The 21,568-nt window shown below is 52.4% G+C and overlaps 4 protein-coding genes and 1 long non-coding RNA gene across 7 annotated transcripts in view; 2 read left to right on the top strand and 3 right to left on the bottom strand.

Moving 5' to 3' along the window:
- Positions 1 to 21,568, bottom strand: part of LOC126036843 (electroneutral sodium bicarbonate exchanger 1-like) — a 720,476-nt gene that overhangs the window by 604,348 nt on the left and 94,560 nt on the right. The window contains exon 2 of the mRNA XM_049797060.1: positions 8,973 to 9,041. Coding sequence (XP_049653017.1) covers positions 8,973 to 9,041 — 69 coding nt within the window. The remainder of the gene's footprint in view (positions 1 to 8,972; positions 9,042 to 21,568) is intronic.
- The window catches only part of LOC126036799 (uncharacterized), a 300,228-nt gene that overhangs the window by 199,779 nt on the left and 78,881 nt on the right, over positions 1 to 21,568 (top strand). The window lies entirely within an intron of this gene.
- LOC126036835 (U3 small nucleolar RNA-interacting protein 2-like) overlaps positions 1 to 21,568 on the top strand; it is a 281,947-nt gene that overhangs the window by 189,351 nt on the left and 71,028 nt on the right. The window lies entirely within an intron of this gene.
- On the bottom strand, positions 17,283 to 19,564 carry LOC126036893 (T-cell activation Rho GTPase-activating protein-like). Its single transcript, XM_049797110.1, has 7 exons — positions 19,415 to 19,564; positions 19,020 to 19,181; positions 18,826 to 18,935; positions 18,286 to 18,481; positions 17,941 to 18,058; positions 17,635 to 17,783; positions 17,283 to 17,378 (listed from the first exon to the last, which is right to left on the bottom strand). The coding sequence occupies exons 1-7, from the start codon at positions 19,562 to 19,564 to the stop codon at positions 17,283 to 17,285; spliced, it is 981 nt and encodes a 326-aa protein (XP_049653067.1).
- LOC126036850 (uncharacterized) lies at positions 20,042 to 20,485 on the bottom strand. Its single transcript, XR_007505403.1, has 3 exons — positions 20,447 to 20,485; positions 20,289 to 20,342; positions 20,042 to 20,084 (listed from the first exon to the last, which is right to left on the bottom strand). It is a non-coding gene; the product is annotated as an uncharacterized LOC126036850 (long non-coding RNA).

Raw genomic sequence — 21,568 nt, 5'->3', positions numbered from 1 at the left:
TTTTCAAAGCATAAAACATAAATGTAACACTTTGAAATATCTGCTGATATAAAGTTTTACAGAACATAGATGAGTGCTAAAACTCAAGTTATAGACAAAGAATAACAGCAGAGTTCTTTGTTGACTGTTTTATCACAGTGCAGTCCAATGCTAAAATATTACATACAGAGTTGTCAGAGTGTTTCAGATCTATTCCTTTTTCTTTCATCAGTTTTCTTCTAATAAGGCTGGCTAGAAAACAAGGGTTCTGTTTTTTTATGTACGCTTGGAAGCTTTGAAAATTTCTGTTCTGCAATGAGATGACTGAGATATTTATTTTCCTTGAAATAGTCTCCTCCAGAGAGAAGACTGATAATAACAAAAAGTTAAGTTCTTACAAGCGTTTTCTGGGATATGGAGTATTCACAACTTGTCTCTCTCTTGAACATGACTTATAACTTGAGTATTCCTCAATGTCACGGTTTAACCCCAGTTAGTAACTAAGCACCATGCAGCTGCTCACTCACTTCCCCCCAACCCAGTGGGGTGGGGGAGAGAATCGGGGAAAAAAAGTAAAACTCGTGGGTTGAGATAAGAACAGTTTACTAGAAAAGAAAGGAATAACACAATAAAGATAATAACAGTAATAAAATGACAATAATAATAATAAAAGAATTGGAATATACAAACCAACTGATGCACAATGCAATTGCCCACCACCCGCTGACCGACACCCAGTTAGTTCCCGAGCAGTGATCTCCCTACCCTGGCCCAACTCCACCCAGTCTATATAATGGGCATGACATCACATGGTATGGAATACCCCTTTGACCAGTTTGGGTCAGCTGTCCTGGCTGTGTCGCCTCCCAACATCTTATGCCCCTCCAGCCTTCTTGCTCGCTGGGCAGGAGAAGCTGAAAAAATCCCTTGACTTAGTATAAACACTACTTGGCAACAACTGAAAACATTAGTGTGTTATCAATATTCTTCTCATACTAAATCCAAAACATAACACTATACCAGCTACTAGAAAAAAAACCAACAAACCTCTATCCCAGCCGAAACCAGGACACTCAACATCAATTTGTAATTTTTCAGGCCAAGTCTATTCCTTGTCTTTGTCCAACCAGTCCATCTCGGCCATGAGAATTTCCTATAGAATTTTTTTCAGCAGAAAAAAATTTAAAATTAAACTTTATTTTAAAAATAGAAAGAAATCATCTCTTGCTCTTAATCACTAGTGTTTTTTGCATAGGTGATATATTTTGTAGAAAAATTTTCCTTTAACAGTGCTTTTATTATTAAGGATTTCAAGACCTGTGTGTATTTAATAAATAAGTAAATAAGGCCCACTTCCTAATACTGCCATTTATTTAAAAAAAAAAAAAAAAAAAAAAAAAAGAAAAAGAATACAACCTGTATTTCATTCAGAATTCCAGAATAGTTTGAGATTAAAGAAATATGCATACATTCTTTAGTTAGTTTTTAGTTAGTGTAAATAAGAGTGAGATTGTACTGTAATAATTTTATCTTATGTCTTAAGTCTCAGAGAAATATGTTTCATAAATATTTCAAAGTGTCAAACTAAACACTTTAGGTTAGGTTGCAATTTATTAGTCTTTATTGCAACTTAAGCAAAAAATGCTTTGCATTCCTTCAAAGCTTCCTTTTCACCTGAACAGCTTTAGTCTGTGGCTTTTTTTTTTTTTTTTTAATTTTCCATTTTATGAAGTCCTTTCTTTAAGGCTGAAATGTTTTTTAACTTAAAAGAATTTATCTTAAAAATATTTGTTTAGAATTCTGTATTTGCTCTTTTACCAAATTGTCCTTTGACTTGAATAGTAATAATAAAAATTGGATACTTCCATATCTGCTTGCTAGGGGGTCCCAAATATTCCTTTCAAAATGAATATATAATGTTCTTCATTTTTATTTTGTAGTCTTGCTACACTCAAGGTCACTTCAACTTTTTCTTTTGTCCATTTTTATCGTACAGGTACATCATCAGAGTTTTTACTAGAATGGTGTCACGGTTTAACCTGGCAGGCAGCTAAACACCACACAGCCACCTGCCAATTCCCCCCCAACAGTGGGTTGGGGAGGAGAACCGGAAAAAAAAGTAACACTCATGGTTTGAGATAAAGATGGTTTAACAGGTAAAGCAAAAGCCGTGAAAGCAAGCGAAGCGAAACAAGAAATTAATTCACCATTTCCCATCGGGAGGCAGGTGTTCAGCCATCTCCAGGAAAGCAGGGCTCCATCATGTGTTACCGTTACTTGGGAAGACAAATGCCATACCTCCAAACATCCCCTCCTCCCTTCTTCTTCCCCCAGCTTTATATTGCTAAGCATGACATCATATGGTGTGGAATATCCCTTTGATCAGCTGTCCCAGCTGTGCCCCCTCCAAACTTCTTGTGCCCCCAAGCCTACTTGCTGGTGGGCTGGGGTGAGAGGCTGAAAAGGCCCTGACTCTGTGTGAGCACTGCTCAGCAGTAAGAAAACCATTCCTGCAGTAAGAAAACCATTCCTGTATTAATACTGTTTTCAGCAAAAATCCACAACATAGCCCCATACTAGATACTATGAAGAAAATTAACTCTATCGCAGCCAAAACCAGGACATGGAAATAATAGAAGCGGTTACATATTTTTTTATAAATACAGGATAATCTAACTTTAAAATTTGTGCCTAACATTCATTCCACCCTAAGAGTTTTGAATCAAGGATGAATTAAAAGCTTACAGTCATGGCTGTCTTTGAGATGTTTATATAGCACTGGACTAATATTACATTAGTGTTATGAGATTTATGCCTTCAAAATGGCAAAATGGATAAATCTTGTCTTTAACCTTTTAGCACTGAATAACAACAGAACTCATAAATTTCCTGATACAAAATGGGCTATACACCAAAGTGGAGAAAAAAGAGTTTTGAGAGTCCACTACTATGTAGGACATCTAATTTTCCTATCTCTCTCTTTCTTTTCTTCTTTCTTTCTTCTCAGATGGAGTGAAAAATTGCTGCTACTATGTAGATTGAGATTAAAGACCTATTTCCAGCAGTACTCAATTCTAGGTGTGTTCTCTGATGTTAGGTTGCAGGATTACCTCTTTCTTTGTAACTGTGTACACCTATAGAGTGGGCATAGGTGTGTTTTCACATAATTAGACGAGTCCTTCACCTCCTTTTACACTAATTCTATTTTAGAGATGGGCAAGAGGATCTCATAAAACCAGCAATGAGCACAGTACTCCATCCCTGGAGATGTTTATCTGGACTTGAGCTCTCCACACAGAGAAGCAGACATTACTATTGCAGACTTGCAGTTATCTTCCAGAAATTCATCTGATTAATCTGATTCACAGCAAGACAGTAGGACACAGGTGTCTGGTCACCCGTTTTCCAGAGTAAGCTTGGAAATTAACTTTTCCGATATACAATTCTCCATGCAAGAACGTTAGTGTGTTAAAAGCATTTTTAAAGCATATTGGCAGACCAGGTTTTGAAAAAGCCTCATAATTTAAGAAATGCTGGAGATTAATTCTTAAAAAAAATGAATGCGCTAGCCAGTGCCTCACCACTTTAAACCAAATGCTTTGTCTAGTAGTTCTGGAGGCCCTGTTTCTGTGTCTTTTCTGTTACTGTTGTCAGTTTGTGTGCCTCCTAGTACGCAACTCAAAGACTGCTTGGGGATCAATGGAGAAGTAAGATCTTGGAGGCCAAGTCATCAGCAGGGAATCCAGCCCTTGTGGCCATGGTTTTCATTTCTCAACTCTGCAGAATCAGAGTCCTCTTCTGCGGTTGCATTTTTTTCTTTTTTCTTTTCCCTTGGCATACTGTACCATTTTATGTAGCATCTGTGTCTACCTTGGAAACATGCTGTATGAAACCTTCTTTCTAAGGGAATGCTCATTGTTCCATGAAATATGTTGTCTCTTAAGCCTTCCTTGATAATGATATGGTATTTTGAAAGTGATATAATAAAATATTTTGCTTAGCAACATTCCTGTTGCTAATAAGCACTGAAAATTTTATCTTCTTGTAAAGGAGATAGTTCTGCTTAAATTCTTCCTCTTTCTTTTTATTTCAAACTTCAGAAACTTCCTCCTGTGAAAATTTGTGCAAGGATCCCAGAGTAAGATGGTTTCCTTCTTGCTCCTCTATCTCACTTTCTAGACTGCTTTGGTATTTTTAGGTACTGTATTTGATAAATATATAAGCTCCAACCCTAGACATTCCTGGAGGGAGCCAGGACTCAGATACTGAAGAATGTTTCTTCAGTAACTATAATTATGAATATAGATGTGATTAAATTTTTTCTTAACATTTCTCAGACACTATTAACACTTTACTGGCCTTGCTTCTTTTGTTACTATTAACATTTGAAAAGCTTTATTTGATTAAACTTTGGTATTAGGAAATCAAGAGGTCTTACCCTCCAAAGCATATTCATACACAACTTGCGACATTATTCTATAAGCCAGTGTTTTCAAATCACAAAGGTCAGGCTATTATTCACATTGGTTTTGAAAGGTTTTGTTAACGTTTAACCATAAAGCTTTCCAAACGGGAAATGTAACTAATGTGAAAAATATTCTGAATAAGTATTTTGAATTGATATTTGCATAGACATATTTGCACAATTAATATAAGGGTCTTATTTTTGAGAGAACAATATAAGGGTTATCCAGTTAATGTTTTTGGAAAATGTCAATTCTATGCATACTTCATTCATCTGCACATGACATTATCTCTGAAATTTACAAGAGTAAAAAATGAACCAGTATAGTAGGAGCTATAATTTCCCAAGATTTTAATGTAGACCGTTGTCCAGTCACATTGATACTTTTATGGACTATTTCTTCACTATGGAAACTTGTATCCTAACTGTCTTAAACATGAGACTAAATAATTATACTTATTAGTTCCTGTGATGGGTTGACCCTGGCTGGATGCCAGGTGCCCACCAAAGCTGCTCTATCACTCCCCCATCCTCAGCTGGACAGGGGAGAGAAAAATATAACAAAAAGCTTGCGGGTTGAGATAAGGACAGGAGAGATCATTCACTAATTACCGTCACGGGCAAAACAGACTCAGCTTGGGGAAAATTAACTCAATTTATTACAAATCAACCAGAGTAAGGTAATGAGAAATAAAACCAAATCTCAGAACACCTTCCCTCCATCCCTCCCTTCTTCCTGGGCACAACTTCACTCCTGGATTTCTTCACCAAGCCCCCCCAGCGTCACAAGGGGGACAGGGATGGGGTTTACGGTCATCACACGTTATTTTCTGCCGCCTCTAATCCTCAGGGGGAGGGCTCATCACATTCTTCCCCTGCTCCAGCATAGGGGCCCACCCATGGGAGAGAGTCCTCCATGAACTTCTCCAACATGGGCCCTTCCCATGGGCTGCAGTTCTTCACAAACTTCTCCAGCATGGGTCCCTTCCCACAGTGTGCAGTCCTTCAGGAGCACACTCCTCCAGTGCGGGTCCCCCACAGGGTCACAAGTCCTGCCAGTAAAACCTGCTCCGTGGGCTCCTCTCTCCACAGATCTGCAGGTCCTGCCAGGAACCTGCTCCAGCGCGGGGTTCCCACGGCGTCACAGCCTCCTTTGGGAACCCACCTGCTTCGGCGTGGGGTCCTCCCCGGGCTGCAGGTGGAGATCTGCTCCACCGTGGACCTCCCTGGGCTGCAGGGGGACAGACTGCCTCACCAGGGTCTTCACCACGGGCTTCAGGGGAATCTCTGCTCCGCCGCCTGGGGCACCTCCTTCTTCACTGACCTTGGTGTCTGCAGGGCTGTTTCTCTTACATGTTCTCACTCCTTGCTCCGGCGGCTGTTTCTCCGCGTCCCAACTTTTTTTCCTTCTTAAAAATGTTATCACAGAGGCGTTACCACTATCGCTGATTGGCTTGGCCTTGGCCAGCAGTGGGTCCTTCTTAGAGCCAGCTGGTATGGGCTCTTTCGAACACAGGGGAAGCTTCCAGCAGCTTCTTACAGAAGCCACGCCTGTAACCCCCCCCCCCAGCTACCAAAACCTTGCCAGACAAAACCAATACAGTTCCTTAAATCTTCTTCCTTTTTCTTTTATGTGAATTTATGCTAATTTGTGTCCTGAAAGCCATTTCTCTATTACTTAAACTGAGTTCTCCTCTTCCAGCTAAGGAAGAAGGTTCAGCCATCCAGGCTTTTGTGGCTACCTGAATTTTGTAGTTGGCTGTAATTTTTGATTTTGTAATTTTTGTAATTTTGGGGGGGGCTAGGGAGGGGTCAGACCAGCTTGGATGGGACCTTTTCTCTTAACTTTTCAATTAAAAGCTGTTTCTCCAGAACTGCTCGGTGCCCATGTGGGAGGGGGAGGGAGCACAGGGGGCACCAAGAAACAGCACCCAAGAGGTGCAAAAGCCCCACTGAGCCCCAAATCCGAGCCAGCAAGCCCCAAGGGGAACGGAGACACCCCCAGGGCCCAGTCACCACCAGCGGGGCAGGCAACGGTGGGGCGGGACGCGGACGACTCCCCTCTCCCCTTCCCCAGGGGGAGCAGCCCTTTGGTGGGGAAGCCAGGACAGACAGGTCCCTGCAGGACTCACGGACACGGCCCCACGCAGAAAGCAGCACAGAGCCTCTGCGACAACGACAGACCTTGGGGGCCGGGGGGGACACGGGCACACACGACAACAAGGGCTGCAAGGCCTTCGTCTTGAACACCACCAGCGTCCCCTCCAGCGGGGACAGGGCTCGGTGCACAGCCCTTCAAAGCCTCAAGACCATCATGGCCTTCCTCGGGTCCCACCACACTCAGCCCCGGAGAGCCCAGCTTTGCCTCACTGACACAGCAAAATAACCCCAAATCACCCCAAGAATGGCGAGGGAGGGAGCTGCAGGCCAGGCAGGGACCCTCCTCCACTTCTCTGGCTGCACCTTGGGCAGCTGCAAGACCAGCAAGGGGGGAGAAAAAATCAGAAGGAAAATAAAAATAAAAATCACTGCACCGGCCAGAAAGTGCCTGGAAACTTCATCCCTCTTCATTGCCCATTTCCCATGCGAGCTCCACAACGTGGGAGCAACGCAGCCAATAGAACCTTCGAGAAGCAGACTCACAGCCTGCTGCAGCTGGTCCTGCTCGAGCAGCCGAGGTGGGCTGGATGACCTCTAGAGGTCCCTTTCAGCATCCATTCTGTGCTGCTGTGACTGTCTCCATCATGGTTTAACCCCAGCCAGCAACTAAGCACCACCCAGCCGCTCACTCACTGCCCCCCCCTCCCTCCCCCATCCAGTGGGATGGGGGAGAAAATCCAGAAAAAGAAGTAAAACTCGTGGGTTGAGGTAAGAATGGTTTAATAGAACAGAAAAGGAGAAACTACTAATGATAATTATAACACTAATAAAATGACAACAGCAATAATAAAAGGATCGGAATGTACAAATGATGCGCAGTGCAACTGCTCACCACTCGCCGATCTGGTTGACTGTAACAGAGGAGCCTCCAGGCAGCTCCTGCTTGGTACCAGCGATTACGCCACCTGCGCGGCCGTGCCGTTACCTAAAGTGCAGCAAGAAGTCCGCGCGCGAACATCCTTTATGCATAGAGATGTTTTCTTCTAGGAAAAGTTGTATAACACCGTGAATGACCAAAAGGAGGAACTTCTCCACAGGCAGGATCTGTACAGTGTGCCAAGAGAAAATCCATCTGGGGTCTGCCCAATGCTGCATGAATGCAGGGTCCCCAGCATCTGAAGGGACCTAAGATTTACTTGCTACCAGGATGCCTCTTCTTCCTGGCTACGTCGCCTCCCAAGATCTTGCCCACCCCCAGCCTACTGGGGAGGGGAGAATGTTAGAGAGACAGCCTTGATGCTGTGCCAGCACTGCTCAGCCATGGCCAAAACACTGCTGTGTTATCAACAGCTTTCTAGCTACCAGTACAGAGCACAGCACTACGAGGGCTGCTGTGGGGTAAAGGAACTCCAACTCAGCCAGATCCAATACAGAAGGAAAGCAGAGAAACAACAGAGGGAGCAGCCCAGGGACACAGAGCCCCAGGTCTCATCTGGCCGCTCCTGTGACCATATGGTGTATCCAAAATCAAATACCTGAAGTGCTCCCTTAGATGCAGTTTACAGCCAGGGGACAAGAAAGTGGCAGTTCTGCATTTTGCAGCTCCCAGGCTGATGGCAGAGCCAAAGCAAAAAAAACAAACCCAAAACCAAACCAACCAAGAGAGGTAAAACTGGAGCGCAGGGAGCAAATGCTTTTCTTTCACCTTAGGCCAACTGCTCGGACGCTCTCTATGCTGCCCTGCCACAGAGGGCATCCCTCTCGTACCAGTAAGAGACATAAGAGTGAATTAAAGCCAGGACCCCAAAACAGACCAAAAACCCGGTCATGATCAAGAAGAAAGTGGAGAATGCATCAACTATAGCAGAAAATTATTTTGGACATTCCCAGTTTACATTTGGAAAAAAGAGGGAAAAAAAAAAAAGTGGAGGAATTAGGTATTAAAAGAAGAGCACTGAACGATAAAGCAGTAGCAGTCCCTCTACCACTACAAACCCACACCCCCACACGCACGTACGCACACAGACTTAACACCACCAAACTCCCCTTGACTGTGACCTTCACCTCAGCTTGCTGGTCTAGAGATACTGAATGCCTGAAGCACACCAAGGATAACTGAAAACATCTGCATGGCTTTAATGGGAATCCTCCAACTGAAACAAAAATGCCTTCACTTTGCACTGAATTCCCCCGCTTTCACGTAACCAAACACTGACCTGCCCTAAACCCTGCAACAGAGAGCGCTGAACTTGCCTGGTCCTCCCAGCCCCATATACCTCCTGTGCCTCCACCAATCTTTTTCTTACACAAAAGAGTTTCATTGCTTGCTCTGCGAGAAGTTTTTCCCATGCCACTGCTTTTTTCCCTGCTGCTACAGAGACAAAATACCAGGGAGCCGACATGCTGCACGCTGTAAAAGAGTCCGTACCTGAATTCCTCTGAGCGACGATACACCCATGTAGAGAAAGACGCCATAAAGCACAGGCATTGGTATAAACTGGGGCAGGGGGGAAGCAAAAAAAAAGAAAGAATGCAATTGTTTCTTTTTCTGTATTGCATTTTCAGTATTACCACCCTCTTCCACAGGCACTGCCTAAAATTGCTTGAAGCTTTCCAGCTTCCATTCAGGCTTAGAGATGGGTCAGATTTTAACCATTTTTTTGCCATTTTGTGCGCACGAGTGAGCTACGGCTCTGCTTTAGGCTGAACTTGGGAGTTACCTCTCCTCAGAATAATCCTATTTTCCAGAAAGGTTGGAGGAAAACAGGCGATTTCACCCGTGCTACCCTATGCCGCATTCTCTGGCGGTAGAAGAAACACTTCTGCCTATTCTTGGGGCGACAGGCAAAGGCCACAGGCCTCCTTTTAGCCTAGAGACGAGATTACTTTGTGGGAGGAACGTGCAAGGAAGCCCACAGGGATGACCTCAATGTGTTTAGCTCCTGGGAACAGCTGCTCCCGGGCATTTGGGGAGCAAATTGCAGCCACTAAAGGGCTGCCTGTTTGAAAGACAGCAGATGTGCTCGTCTGAATATGCTCAACTGTAACCCATAAACATGGGCGGGCCTGAAAGACACCCAAAAATTCAAGCAGTTGTGTTGCTCGCTCGCCTCGAGCACACCAAACGGGGGCCTGAAGGGCTGCAAAGCCTAACCGAGGCTGGTTCCCACCGTGGGTCAAGCCCCAAGGGTTGGGATCACCTCCTCCTCCTGCGCTCCACAACTAACTACTCAGGCTTGTAGAGAGGGGACTGTTTTGCTGTAACCTCCAATAAGCTCGCAGTTGTTGGGTGGTTTGCATTTTCCTCTCACCTTTAACACAGAAGTGAAAAAGACGGAGCAGCCCATGAGCACAAAGATCAGCAAGCCAGTGACTCTCTGCTCTCGTATCCCCAGAAACTTGGGTTGTTCTCCTGGAGCTGAGCAGTCAGACCCTACTTTGAGGCTATTCACGTGGGTGATGGACAGGATGGTCGCAGCCACAAACCAGAGCAGCCCCATCACAGAGCACACCCCGAGCATCACGGCCACCACAAAAAGGTCCAGGTGGTACCCGCATCCTTTCTGCAGGCAGGAAAACAAGAAACAGAGCATCCCATAGCACAAGAGCAAGGATAACGTCGCAAGTCAGACTCAAACCCTGCTCGAGCACAAGTCAACTTCTTCAGAATTCAAAACAAGAAATGGAAACAAGCAAGCGTGTATGCAGGCTTTGCACAAGCACCTGGCATGAAAATCTGGCAGGAGTTCAGACACAATGGATGTGCAGAGCTCGTGCGATAAATACTTCAAAAAACAACAAGCCACAACCCAAAACCACCAAACCATTTTTTCCACTCATAAAGAAAATTCTACCACTTGCGAGGAAGGTGTGACTCTGAGTTATCCCTGGCAGCGCATCAAAACAATTCATTCCCCGCACCTGCTGCTGCTGCCATTTTAAAACAAAAACACTCTTCTATATTGCTCCAAGATTAATTTGCTCCTCCAAAAGGCTGCTCATCTGAACTGCCCTGTCACTTGCTCCCTGCATCATCGTTAATCCAGGAGAGCATCCTGCCACGCAGCCGGACCTTGTCCCAAACCAATGCCTTCAGAAAGCATCGGGAATAAGAGCTTCTCCCCAGACCTGCAGCCCAGAAGGGGCTGGGGTCATCTCTCGCAGGCCCTTACCTTCAGCTTGTGCTCCTTCCTGTTCACAATAACGGCACTGATCTGCTGGTCCATGAATATCAAGATGGTGCAGAGCAGAGCTGGGACGAGCACAGCCAACACCGCCCACCAATGGTTGGGACCTATGGGGTTGATGAACCACCCGCGGTCATCTCTGGTAGGCTGCAACAAAGCCCACGCATCAGCATCGTCTCCCAGCCCAGGCACTCCACTGTCTTTCATTTTCCCCTCCCTCCCTGTGTCAGAGCACCTCCCAGCCCTGGCTTCATGTCCCCCTCTCCCGGGGGCTTCAGCAGTGCCAGTCTCCTCTTTGCAAGCACCTCTAGATACTTCCCCCGTAGGTATCTAGTTTTGGGGCCATCTTCTCGTTTCCAGGAGGAAGCAAGGCACTTGGAGGTGGAAGAGGAGATGGTCACACCACCAGCATCTCCTCCAGACTCAGCCCTGCCCTGCCCCGCCATCACCTTGTGGCACCCCCACGTGCCAAAACATCCCGTTACCTCGAACGCATAGGGGACCTGGAGCTTCGGCGATGGGATCCCAACCACAAAGTCAAGGAGCACCATGATGACGATGGTGAGGAAAACAGCAAAGTCGCTCACTGTGGACCGCACCTGGAGCAAGAAACCAGAGGCGAGAGGGGCATGGCAAACAGGGCCGTAACGTGAGATGCAAGAGTTGCAGACATCCACAACATTAAGGCTGCTTAACCAAATCCCACCACCCCTCTGAGCACATGCAGCCTGATCCCTTGCTTAGATACTGCTGCTGTGTTTGTCCCTGTGAGATCTGGGGTCAGACAATAAAAAAAAGCTTAATTAGGCCGACAAGGGTTGGTTTAAGTCAAAACCTAAAAATAATAATAATGATATTAAAAATAAGAAAAGAGATGTCTGCTACTACACCTACACTCACAGCTACAATGGCAACAAGGCACTGAGGCATCCTTTAGTCCTCAAAAGGAAGCTCCTCATTCGAATCTACTTTCTGCTTGAGCACATAATGCACAGAAGGTAGGGGGAAAAAAACAAACCGAAAACCCCAACCCCCAAAACTTTGGGAAACCTGACTTCCTACTACCTGAGGAGAAAAAACATATAAAAAAAAAATCAAACCCCCAAAATCTTCAATCTGGGGCAGGTCACGAGGCATGTGGGAAACGCTACAATGATTTTGCACTCATGGAAATGAGTGCGGGACATCCAAGCTCTTGCAGAGCTTGGCCTGCAAGGCCAATGATTCCTAGCTTGATCAAGTCCTAGTTTCTGCACGGGTGCCACCACCTGAAAAGAGAATTAACCTCAACAGTTCAGAACATTTTCCAAAAGCCTCTGAGGGCATCAACCTTGAACTGCTGTCTGATGATGATCACACCCTTGCAACAACGTACACAGGGAGCCAGATTATGCTGAGCCACGGCTTTTTTATTAATACTTATGAATACTGTCATTATTCATTTTTTATCAGAGGCTGAGACACCAACAACTCATAAAGTTTCAGACCAAGTTTGAGCCCTACAGAACACTCCTTCAGCAGGACCCAATCTAGAGGCACCTGCTTAAAAATACAACCCTTACACCTAAGCAGCTCCAGCTCCTTTTTCAGAGCAGCTCAAACTTCTGGAATTATTACAGATAGCAGCCTCCAGCAATTCCCAGTCCCCTCTCAAACTAAAAGCTCCAGAGCTCCTTGACTGAGCTGGTCAAGGTTTTGCCCACTCACAGAAGCACTTGCCCATCATCTCTGTCTGCCTGACTAGCAGACACAAGCAGATTCCTCCAGGGCAACACCCTCAGGGAAAGTCTCTTTTTCACTTCTAAAGGACCATCCTCCTCACTTGATTTACATCCTCCCCAGCTGACCAGGCTGCTCAGCACCCTGTGCTTTAGTTACTTTGCTGGCTGCTAACTCAAACTTCCCATTGCAGCCTTACCACACAACTGTTACCTCCCACAACCCTCCTATTCCTTGTGCCCTGCACACCCAAAGGCCGCTTTCCTTTCTCTGCCTTGCATGCCAGCAGTACCACAGACTAAAACACTCTCCCTTCACTCTCCTTTCTCAGGCTTGCCACTACAGTGCCTTCTAGAAACTGAGAGCAGCAGTTATCCTAAAAGGCCTGCTCAGCCCCTCTGCCTGCAGCAGAGGCACGCTCTTCTTTCCAAACAACACGACAGGTTTGTCACAAACACGTCGCAAAGAGGAGTGGCAGCGCAAGGGGAACCTTGTGAAAGAAAAAATCCCAAGAGCACAACAAACAACTGCTGCCACTGAGAGTTTCCAAAGACTCTTTCCACATCCACACTTGAGCGCCAGATTGCCAGGCCAGCAAAAGGCACATTGCTACCAGCAGACAGCCCAAGAAAGAAGGACATACTTTGCGTACAGAGCTCCACGGCTGTGCTGGTTTTGACTGGCAGAGAGTTAATTTTCCCCACAGTAGCTTGCACGGGGCTACGTTTTGGATTTGTGCTGAAAGCAGTGCTTACCCAGCATCAAGGCCTTTTCTGCTCCTCACCCCACCCCACCCCACCAGGGAGTCGGCTGCGGGTGCACAAGAAGCTGGGGGGGGGGGGGGGGGCAGCACAAGGCTGGGACAGATGACCCCAACTGACCCAAGGGATATTCCAGACCACAGGATGTCACGCTCAGCAATATAACTGGGGGAAGAAGAAGGAAGGGGGGACATGCCCAAGTAACTGTTAGGCGTGATGGAACCCTGCTTGCCTGCAAACTAAACACCTGCCAGACAATGGGAAGCAGTGACTGAATTCCTGACTTTGCTTTGCTCGCGTGCACAGCTTTTAGTTGTTAAACCATCTTTATCCCAACCCGCGAGTTGATTCACCCTTCCGATCCTCTCCCTCCTCCCACTGCGGGGCAGCGAGCGAGCGGCCGTGCGGGGCTTAGCTGCCGGCTGGGGTTAAACCACTACAGAGGCTCGAGAGCTTCTCAGCTGAACGCTTTAAACAAAATTTCAAAACACCGTCAGTAAAACCAGCCTCTTTTCCCACTGAAGCACGAAACCCACGCACGGCACTGGAACAGGAGCGCTTTTTACAGCTCCCATTACTCCCATTACACTCCCGTGCAAGCGCAGTAGCCCCTCGGAAGCGACCGCTTTCACGGTCAGTGAAAGAGGGCAGGAAAAGAGCAGCCCCCCCCGTCCCATCCCAATTTAGGGTCTCCTAGGAACCTCCTGGTTTCAGGCAACCGACAGGTACCTGCTGTCGAGGACGTCCTCCGTTCTCCCAGCCGAGGGAAGGAAGCAGGAGAGCCAACGGGACGCGACTGCTCTGGAAACGCCACTGCCGACCTCCCTGAAGCTCCCTCCAGGGCCTCTTGCCCCGGGGGCTGCCAAGAACGCCCGGGCAGGACTGTGTCGCAGCCCGCCACCCACGCCAGGCTGGGAGGGAGGGAGGGAGGGAGGGAGACCCCCGGCGGCTGCGGGTCCCTTCCCTGCGGGGACAGCCGGCAGAAACTCCTTTCTCTCCACACACAGCCGCACGTCTCCGCGGTGCCCTCCGGCCTCCGCCGGACAGCCACCAGCGGCAGGCAGTCCCCTGCTGCCCCCGCAGCCCCGGGGGCGGCAGGGAGGGGCCGGGGCTGGCCGGGCCTGCGGGGGGAAGGCCGGGACCCGGCGCCCCGGCCTGCCGCGAGGGGAGATGCCGCCACCGCCGCCGCCGCCGCCGCCTCAGCCCCGCTGCCGGCCTGCGGGGCCCCCGGGCAGCCCCGGCGCTGGCGACCGCCGGGCAGCCCACCGCTCCACGGACGGGGAGGAGCCCCCGCCACGGCCACCGGCCCCGCCGCGCCCGCCGCCCGCCCTTGCCTCAGGCGGGGCCGGGCCGGGGCTGCGGCCGGAGCGGAGCCGAGGGCAGCCGAGCGCAAACGAGAGGAGCCGAGCGGAGCCGAGGGGAGCCGAGCGCAGGCGAGAGGAGCCGAACCGAGCCGAGCCCAGCCGAGAGGAGCCGAGCCCAGACGAAGAGATGAGCCGAAGGGAGCCGAGCGCAGCCGAGAGGAGCCGAACCGAGCCGAGGGGAGCCGAAGGGAGCCGAGTGGACCCGAAGGGAGCCGAGCCCGGCTCGGGCGCCCCCCCCTCTGCTCCAGCTCCCCACGCTGCTCGGCACTGGCTGCTGCTGCGCTGCAGAGGCAGCTGCATTTTGGGGCTTGGAGCGCTTGGGGTTCCAGCGTGAGCCCGAAGCATCAGAGGAGTTGGCCTGTACCTCGTGGCAGGTCTTGCAGCTGCTTTCAGGGGGGTCTGGGCTCTGCCCAGGCCTCTCGAGTCAACGTTGACTCTGGTGCCTAATGACAGTCTGCTGGCAGTGGCCCTGGGAGCTCAGCCCCTTCTCTCCCCAGTTGCGTGATGTCAGCAAACAAGGACTGTGGTGGTTTCAGCCCAGCTGGCGACCAAGCACCACGAGGCTGCTCGCTCGCTCGCTCACTCCCCCGTGGCTTTGTCCCCGCGGCAGCTGCAGCTGCAGCAGGATCGCGCCGCTTTCCATCCCCAGCGTGCGGGGCAGGGCTGCCCAAACGGAGCCCGAGGGGTCGCGGCCCGCGGGCCGAGACCAGCGGAGAGCCGCCAGGGAAACCGCCGCCTCCGTCCATCGCACGGACGGGAGCCGCAGCAGCCGGAGAACGCTCCCGAGTCGTGCCGCTCCCAGGGCAAGCCCAGGCACCGCTTCACGCGTGGGACGTGCCGTGCCGTCCCGAGAGCGGGGCTAGCGGTCAGGATGCTGACCAAGCAGGAGCTCTCCTTCGGCGGGTCCCGGGACATCCCCGCTGAGCTCAGCCGAACCCTCCTCGCTGGGCAGCAGCTGGCAGGACAAAGAAACCCGGGTGGGCGCAGGACAGAGACACGGCGAGAGCGACCTGCCCTTCCCGGGAAAGAGGAGTCAGCCACGGCTCTCCCGGGACTGATGCCCCACGCCCACCCGTGCCTTTGCACCAAACAGGCTGGAAAAGGTCCCTGGCTGCCGACCCCAAACGCGCTCCCCCGCAGGAGCTCCCCGGACCCTGCTCGGGGCACCAGGGCTGGGCTCAGGAAGGAGTTTTTTCCCCCGGGCAGATTGGCACAGCTCCCGGGGGGAGTTTCCCCTTCCTCTGCAGCACTGAGCACAGCCCCTTGCCGGGGTCCTCGGGGCCATTTCTGGCCAGCGAGTCCCTGCTGTTGCAGGAGCAGGAGTCCAGCTGTGCCCTCCAGCCCTCTGCCTCTCTTGGCAGGGGAACCTCACGCACCTCCACGTCTCCAGGTCACCTGCAAAACAAGGAGCCTCAAGGAAGCCGACTTTGCCCTGGTGCTTTTAAGCTGGCACACTGCCGTGGGGAGAAGAGAAAGCCGGGGAGTGGGGGGGTGTCTTATCTATCTATCTATACCAATCTATCTAAACCTGCTGGGAGGGAATGAAGATGAGGGAGCCAGGCTCTTCTCAAGAGTGCCCACTGAGAGCACCAGCGGCAACAGGCACAAATTAAAACACATGATATGCTCCAGCTGCACTTGAGAAAACAACTTTTTCCTGTCGACGTGGTCAAACACTGGCACAGGTTGCCCAGGGAGTTTGCGGAGTCTCCGTCCTTGGCGATGTTCAAAACCCAAGGGCACATTGTCCCGGGCAACCTGCTCTAGGTGAGCCTGCTTGAGCAGGCGGGTTGGACCAGAGGAACTCTACAGGTCCCTTCCAACCTCCACCCTCCTGTGTGAGTCCGTGCTTTGGTTTCACTCCTAAAGCACCTGAACTCAGCCCTGATGCCTGCGGTAAAGGATGCTGGGACAAGGCAAGATCCCAGACTCCTCCCCGAGGACTCGTCACAAAACCCCATCTACCTACTCCAGAATATCGTATGGCAGACACACTCAGAAGAGAGAAAAGATCCTTTTATTGCAAACATCAACTGCAGTGAGGGGCGGGCCTGGGAGTCACAGGGCTTCAGCCAGTAACAGGGAAACGGCACCTACAAGGACAGAGTCAGAGAGCACTGATAAACCCACAAAGGCAGGAATAGGCATGACTCGCTTCCCCTTTCTTTGGGGAACACCGTTGATGAGGAATTGTTCATAGCCCAGAAGAGAGAGCTATGGCTGGCATCAACCAGGGGACGGCTCTGGCGCCTTATCCCCACGGGAAATGCCCTTAGAGACCTGCATGCGTGCACAGATGCACAGGGCCCCTGTGCCACGCAGCAGGGCTCGATGGGGAGCCCCTGGGGAGCGGCCATGGAGTTATTTCCAAGCCCCGCGCAGCACCGTCCCTTGCCAGCGGGTCGGACTGACTTGCAGCAGCGGTGAGAGTTGGGAAAGATGGGCAGCAGAGCCTGGTACACACCTGGGCTTCCTGAACTGCTGGACCTTCCTGCTTCTTTTAAGTCCCCATCTCTTTCTCTCTTCCTTCTTTTCTTTTCTCGTTGGCATTCCCTCTCCTCTGCCCAGGCCTGTTTTCTCTTTCTTTTCTTTCCGTTTTCCTTTTCCTGGGGGGAGCCTGCAAACCTTTCCATCCCACAGTATGATTAGGGAGGTAAAGCCAGGATCAACTAGAATCAGTTCTTGATTTACCCAAAGCTGACTCATTTTACCTTCTTTCTTCTGAAATGCTCTTTAGTCCTTCTGTGCATCCCAGGGAGTCTACTGTGGTCCCTGGGGTGGCTGGAGCCAAAGCAACGGGTGCCTACAACAGAAATGTCAGAGTCAGCAGGTGGCAAGGGACACCCTGGAGTAGCAGGCGACTCTTTGGCAAAATGCTGCCTTAGCCCTACAGAGAAGATCCCTTTGGCTGGTTTGCATTAGCCCTTTCTTCCAAGGGCCTCACTTTGGAACACAGGATTCACACGGGTGTGTGACACTCGGTTTGTTTCTGGCAGCTCAACAAACACAGGGATACCGTGTCTCGGGTAGGAGGGTAGCTCCTGATGGAGCTGCCATACCTCTGCCGTTTCGGACTCCACCACCGCGTCTCCCCCAGCTTCTTTGAGGACGTCCAGCACAGAGGCAGGTGGTGTGTGCAGCAAGGCCTCTGCCTGGTGGTCCTTGACTGCTCTGCCTGCAGGGCCACTTTGCTCTTCCAAATGCAGGTCTAGAAAGGAAAAGCACGTGCAGCAAATTGACTCCTTGGAAGTAAAGCACACCTAAAACAAAACCCACCCAAAGCCCTGCACCAGCTGTCTTCTTGATGCTGACGGTTCTGGTACCCTAAGCCCCAGCCTGTGACAGCCCTCAGTTCCTCCTCGTACCTGTGGCTCTGTCCATGGGTGCTGGCGACTCCCCGGCTGATGGACAGGAGCGGCCAGCCATCTCCTCCACAAAGATGTCACCGCAGTTTTCAATGAGAAACGCCACCAGCACGTTCACCTGCACACATCAAACCCTCAGTCTCAACCCAGGTGCCTGAAAATGTGTCACGCAGCCTTTCCCCCTCCCGACCCTTGCCTCTGCGCAGGAGGCTGTGGTTGTGGGGCTGCTCTTGCAGGCAGCCACCCCACCAGCATTTGCTCAAGAGAGGAGGCAGCCAGGGCCCTCTGAGCAGCCAAGCTCGGATGGGCCGGCAAGGCTGCAGCCGGCTGCTCGGTACAGCGCACCTTCTCAGTCACCGCCAGCATGGCCTCGAGGGGGAGCAGGTCCTCGTGAGGTGGGCTCAGCAGATTTGGCCCAAGGCAGATGGCCAGGTTGCTGGCGCTCATTCTGCTGCTGGAGGCGTTGTGGCCGATGTGCTGGAGGAGGGCCAGCAGCCGCTTGAGGAGGAGGAGATTGGCTCCAGGCAACTTCTCGGCCACCCTGAGGGAGCAGGAGGAACTCAACGTTAATAGAGAAGATGCTGCCCACAGCCATCCCTGAAGCTTGCCCAACGCAGGTGGGTTGCGCAGCTTTCCGGGTGCTCTCAGCCAGCGGTCAGTGCTCCTGCACTTCAGGAAGGAAGCACAGCGTTGCTGCCCAGCTCCTCATTTCACCCAAGCCCAGGCAAGGGAAGGCTCCCTCTCCATTTCCCCTGAAATCTAAGCCCACCCCAGCAAAAGCAAGTTGTCAGAAGACACAGCCTTTTAAGGAGACTGTCCCTTTTCAGGCAAGTCCTAGGCCTCTACCAGTCCCTCCTCAACAGGCAGGCTGCTGCCCACACTTACGCTTTCAGCTCTTCAACCTTCTCCTCCTTGCCGCTCTTCTGCATCGCTGCCATCCAGTCCTCGTAGAGGTCTGTCACGAGGAGCTTGGCGGGGATGCTTCGGAGGAAGTCCTGCAATGCCAGGGGCTCCAGGTGAGCCTCTGAACACTGCAGGCCAGGCAGGAGCTCTTCCAGCTGCAGGTCGGAAGCACTCACCTTCAAGATGACGGCCAGCAGCAGCGCAGGCTGGCTGCCCAGGTCGACATCCGCACCGTGGTCCAGGGCCTCCCTCAGCTCACGAAACTCTGTCCCGCCGGCAGCTCTTCGGAATATCCCTTCTGTCGACGGTCCTTCCTTGTGCAGGACAGCCAGCATCTCCTGCAGCAGGGGCAGGAGGACAGTTGTTTGGCTGAGAAGCTGCCTTCCAACAGCAGCGACCAAAGCACTACCCCAGATCCTGCTCCTTGCCCCCCGCAAAGGGGGCTGGCACCAGAAGCGTCTTCTGGGGGTGAAGGGCCCAATCCCCCATCCCCAGAGCTCCTGGGGACACCCACCTCCCCTCTGGAGCAGCCGGAGGGAGGGCTGGGGACCCCCTGCCCAGGCTGGCTTACCTGGATGGGCTGGGGCAGGGAGCCGTCCTCCCCGCAGAGGGCTGCCAGGGGCTGTCCAAAGAGCGCCCTGCTGCAGCCGGAGCCCGCCTGCCCTGGCGCCTGGGCAGCAGCCGGGGTCCTCCGCAGAGCAAAGGGCCAGGGCAGTCCCATCCTCCTCCTCCTCCTCTTCCTGCTGCTGATGCTGTTCCCTTCTTCTGAAAAGGAACATGGAGCAAGAGCGCGTCAATGGAGACAGCCGGGCCAGCACTCCTGGAGCCTGCCCTGCCTGCAACACGGTGCTGAGCGGTGAGGCAGGATGGGCAGGGAGCCAGCAGCTGGAACCACAGCTCCAGCTCAGCGTCTCCAGCTCGGAGGCTCCTGAGAGCTGGCGTGCCACCGGGACAACCTGTCCCAGCCCTTGCCCTGCCCTTCTCCAAGCTGTGGGCAGCAGGAGAGGCTCTGGGTCCCCGTAGAACCACGTCCAGCAGCTGCTGCCCAGCGGGTGCCCTTGCTCGTCCAGGTGACGTCCTCCCTTGGGGTGCCGCACCTGCATGGCGACACTCAAGGGACAAGTGAGCACAGCTCAACCATTTGCAGGACAATGCGTTTCTTTCCGGAACTCACCTGGTGAGCGGCAAAGTCCCCCAGCTTTGACAGACGGGGCTGTCGGTGGCCCTTGCTTGGGGTGATCCTGCAAGAAACGGGCTGCGCTTAGAGAGCAGCCCCGCAGCAGAAAGGGCCACCGGCAAGCTGCCACCCGGCACCAGCAGCCTGAGCGCAGCAGAGCTGGGACCCCCTGCCCTCCCGGGCTCTCTGCCCCACCGGGCAGGTTTCCCCCCAGTGCAGCCAGTGAGGATGTGCTGGCATTCCTGGTGCCTCCCCCACCCATTCTCACCTCTGCCTGGTCCTCCATCAGCCTCTCCAGGCTCCTGGCACTGAATGACCTCCACTGGGCAAGAGAGAAGGAGCGGAGGAAGGTGAGCAGCGATGCCTCTGCTGCTCAGCTGGAGGACCAGGGCTCGGGGACAGAGCCCAGACCGGAGAGACACTCACGGCGTGGCGGCGGCTCAGCTCCTTCTCCAGGGGTCTGAGGGAGGGGAGACAGGTCACGCGGGCTCTCTTTGCTCCTCCTGGTGTCCTGTGCACCGGCAAGGTACAGGGAGAGAGCTGGCTGAGCCCCAAGCTGCCCCTTCTCTCCTTTGAGGCAGCTCTGCCCGAGAGCTGCCCGCAGCCGCGAGGGCACCTCTCCCCAGCTAGGGAGATGTGTAGCCCCTCCGGCTGCGCCTGCAGCATCCCCCCCGGCTTACCCCAGCAGTGTGCCCACCCACAGCTCCTTCAGTGCCTGGGAGCTGCAGAAAGAGAGGAGAACCAGCGTCAGGCCCCGCTGCCCCCCAGCCCGTGGGGAAGGAAGGATTCAGGGGCAGGACGAAGCCCTGCGGGGCAGGACAGAGACACTGCCCAAGCCCTGGCTCCCCGCGTCCTGCCAGAGCAGCTGCTTTTGCCCTTCTCTTCTGGGGACCCAAAGGGCACCGGGGGATGCAGGACCTGGCAATGCCCCCATCCCTCCCTGCCGGCGTGCTTCCCGCTCCCTGCCCAGGCTCTGCACGCAGGGCAGAGGATGGTGTGGGCACGGTTGGGAACCTCTCCTGCCCGGCCATGGGACGTGGCACCACGACTCACCCGAAAGCGGCAACGCAGGAGCCAGTGGGCCAGATGAGGATGATGGAGGTCCTGTCCTCATCGCTGCCTTCCTCCTCCTCTTCTTCCTCCCCCGCCGCCTCCTTTCCGCCGCTCAGCACCCACAGCTGGTCCAGGGCCAGGCGGAGCTGTGGGCGCAGGGTGGTGCCACGTCTGCAGAGAGGAGAGGCAGGCGGTGAGCTGGAGGTGGCCTCCTGGGGGTCCCCCCGGGCAGACCCCCGTCCCCCACCTGCCCTTGAGACGGACATCGATGGGTGCATCCAGCACCACGGTCCCGGGGCCTGGGGCTGGTGCCGGGGTGTCCCTGCCCTGGTGCCAGGGCCAGGGGTGGGGGAAAGGCAGCTGGGCTCTGAGGGTCTTACCGCAGCTTGGCGACCACCACTTCCTCCTGGAGGAGGAGAAGGCGCCTCTCGCTCCTCTTGCGGCCCCGGGTCAGCCGCACGTCCGCGCTCAGCACCGGCTCGGCGTCGGTGAGAG

This window comes from Accipiter gentilis, unplaced genomic scaffold, assembly GCF_929443795.1.
Source record: "Accipiter gentilis unplaced genomic scaffold, bAccGen1.1, whole genome shotgun sequence".
Taxonomy (NCBI): domain Eukaryota; kingdom Metazoa; phylum Chordata; class Aves; order Accipitriformes; family Accipitridae; genus Astur; species Astur gentilis.
The sequence above is the reverse complement of the archived record's forward strand: the minus strand, read 5'-3'. Positions and strand labels throughout refer to the sequence as shown.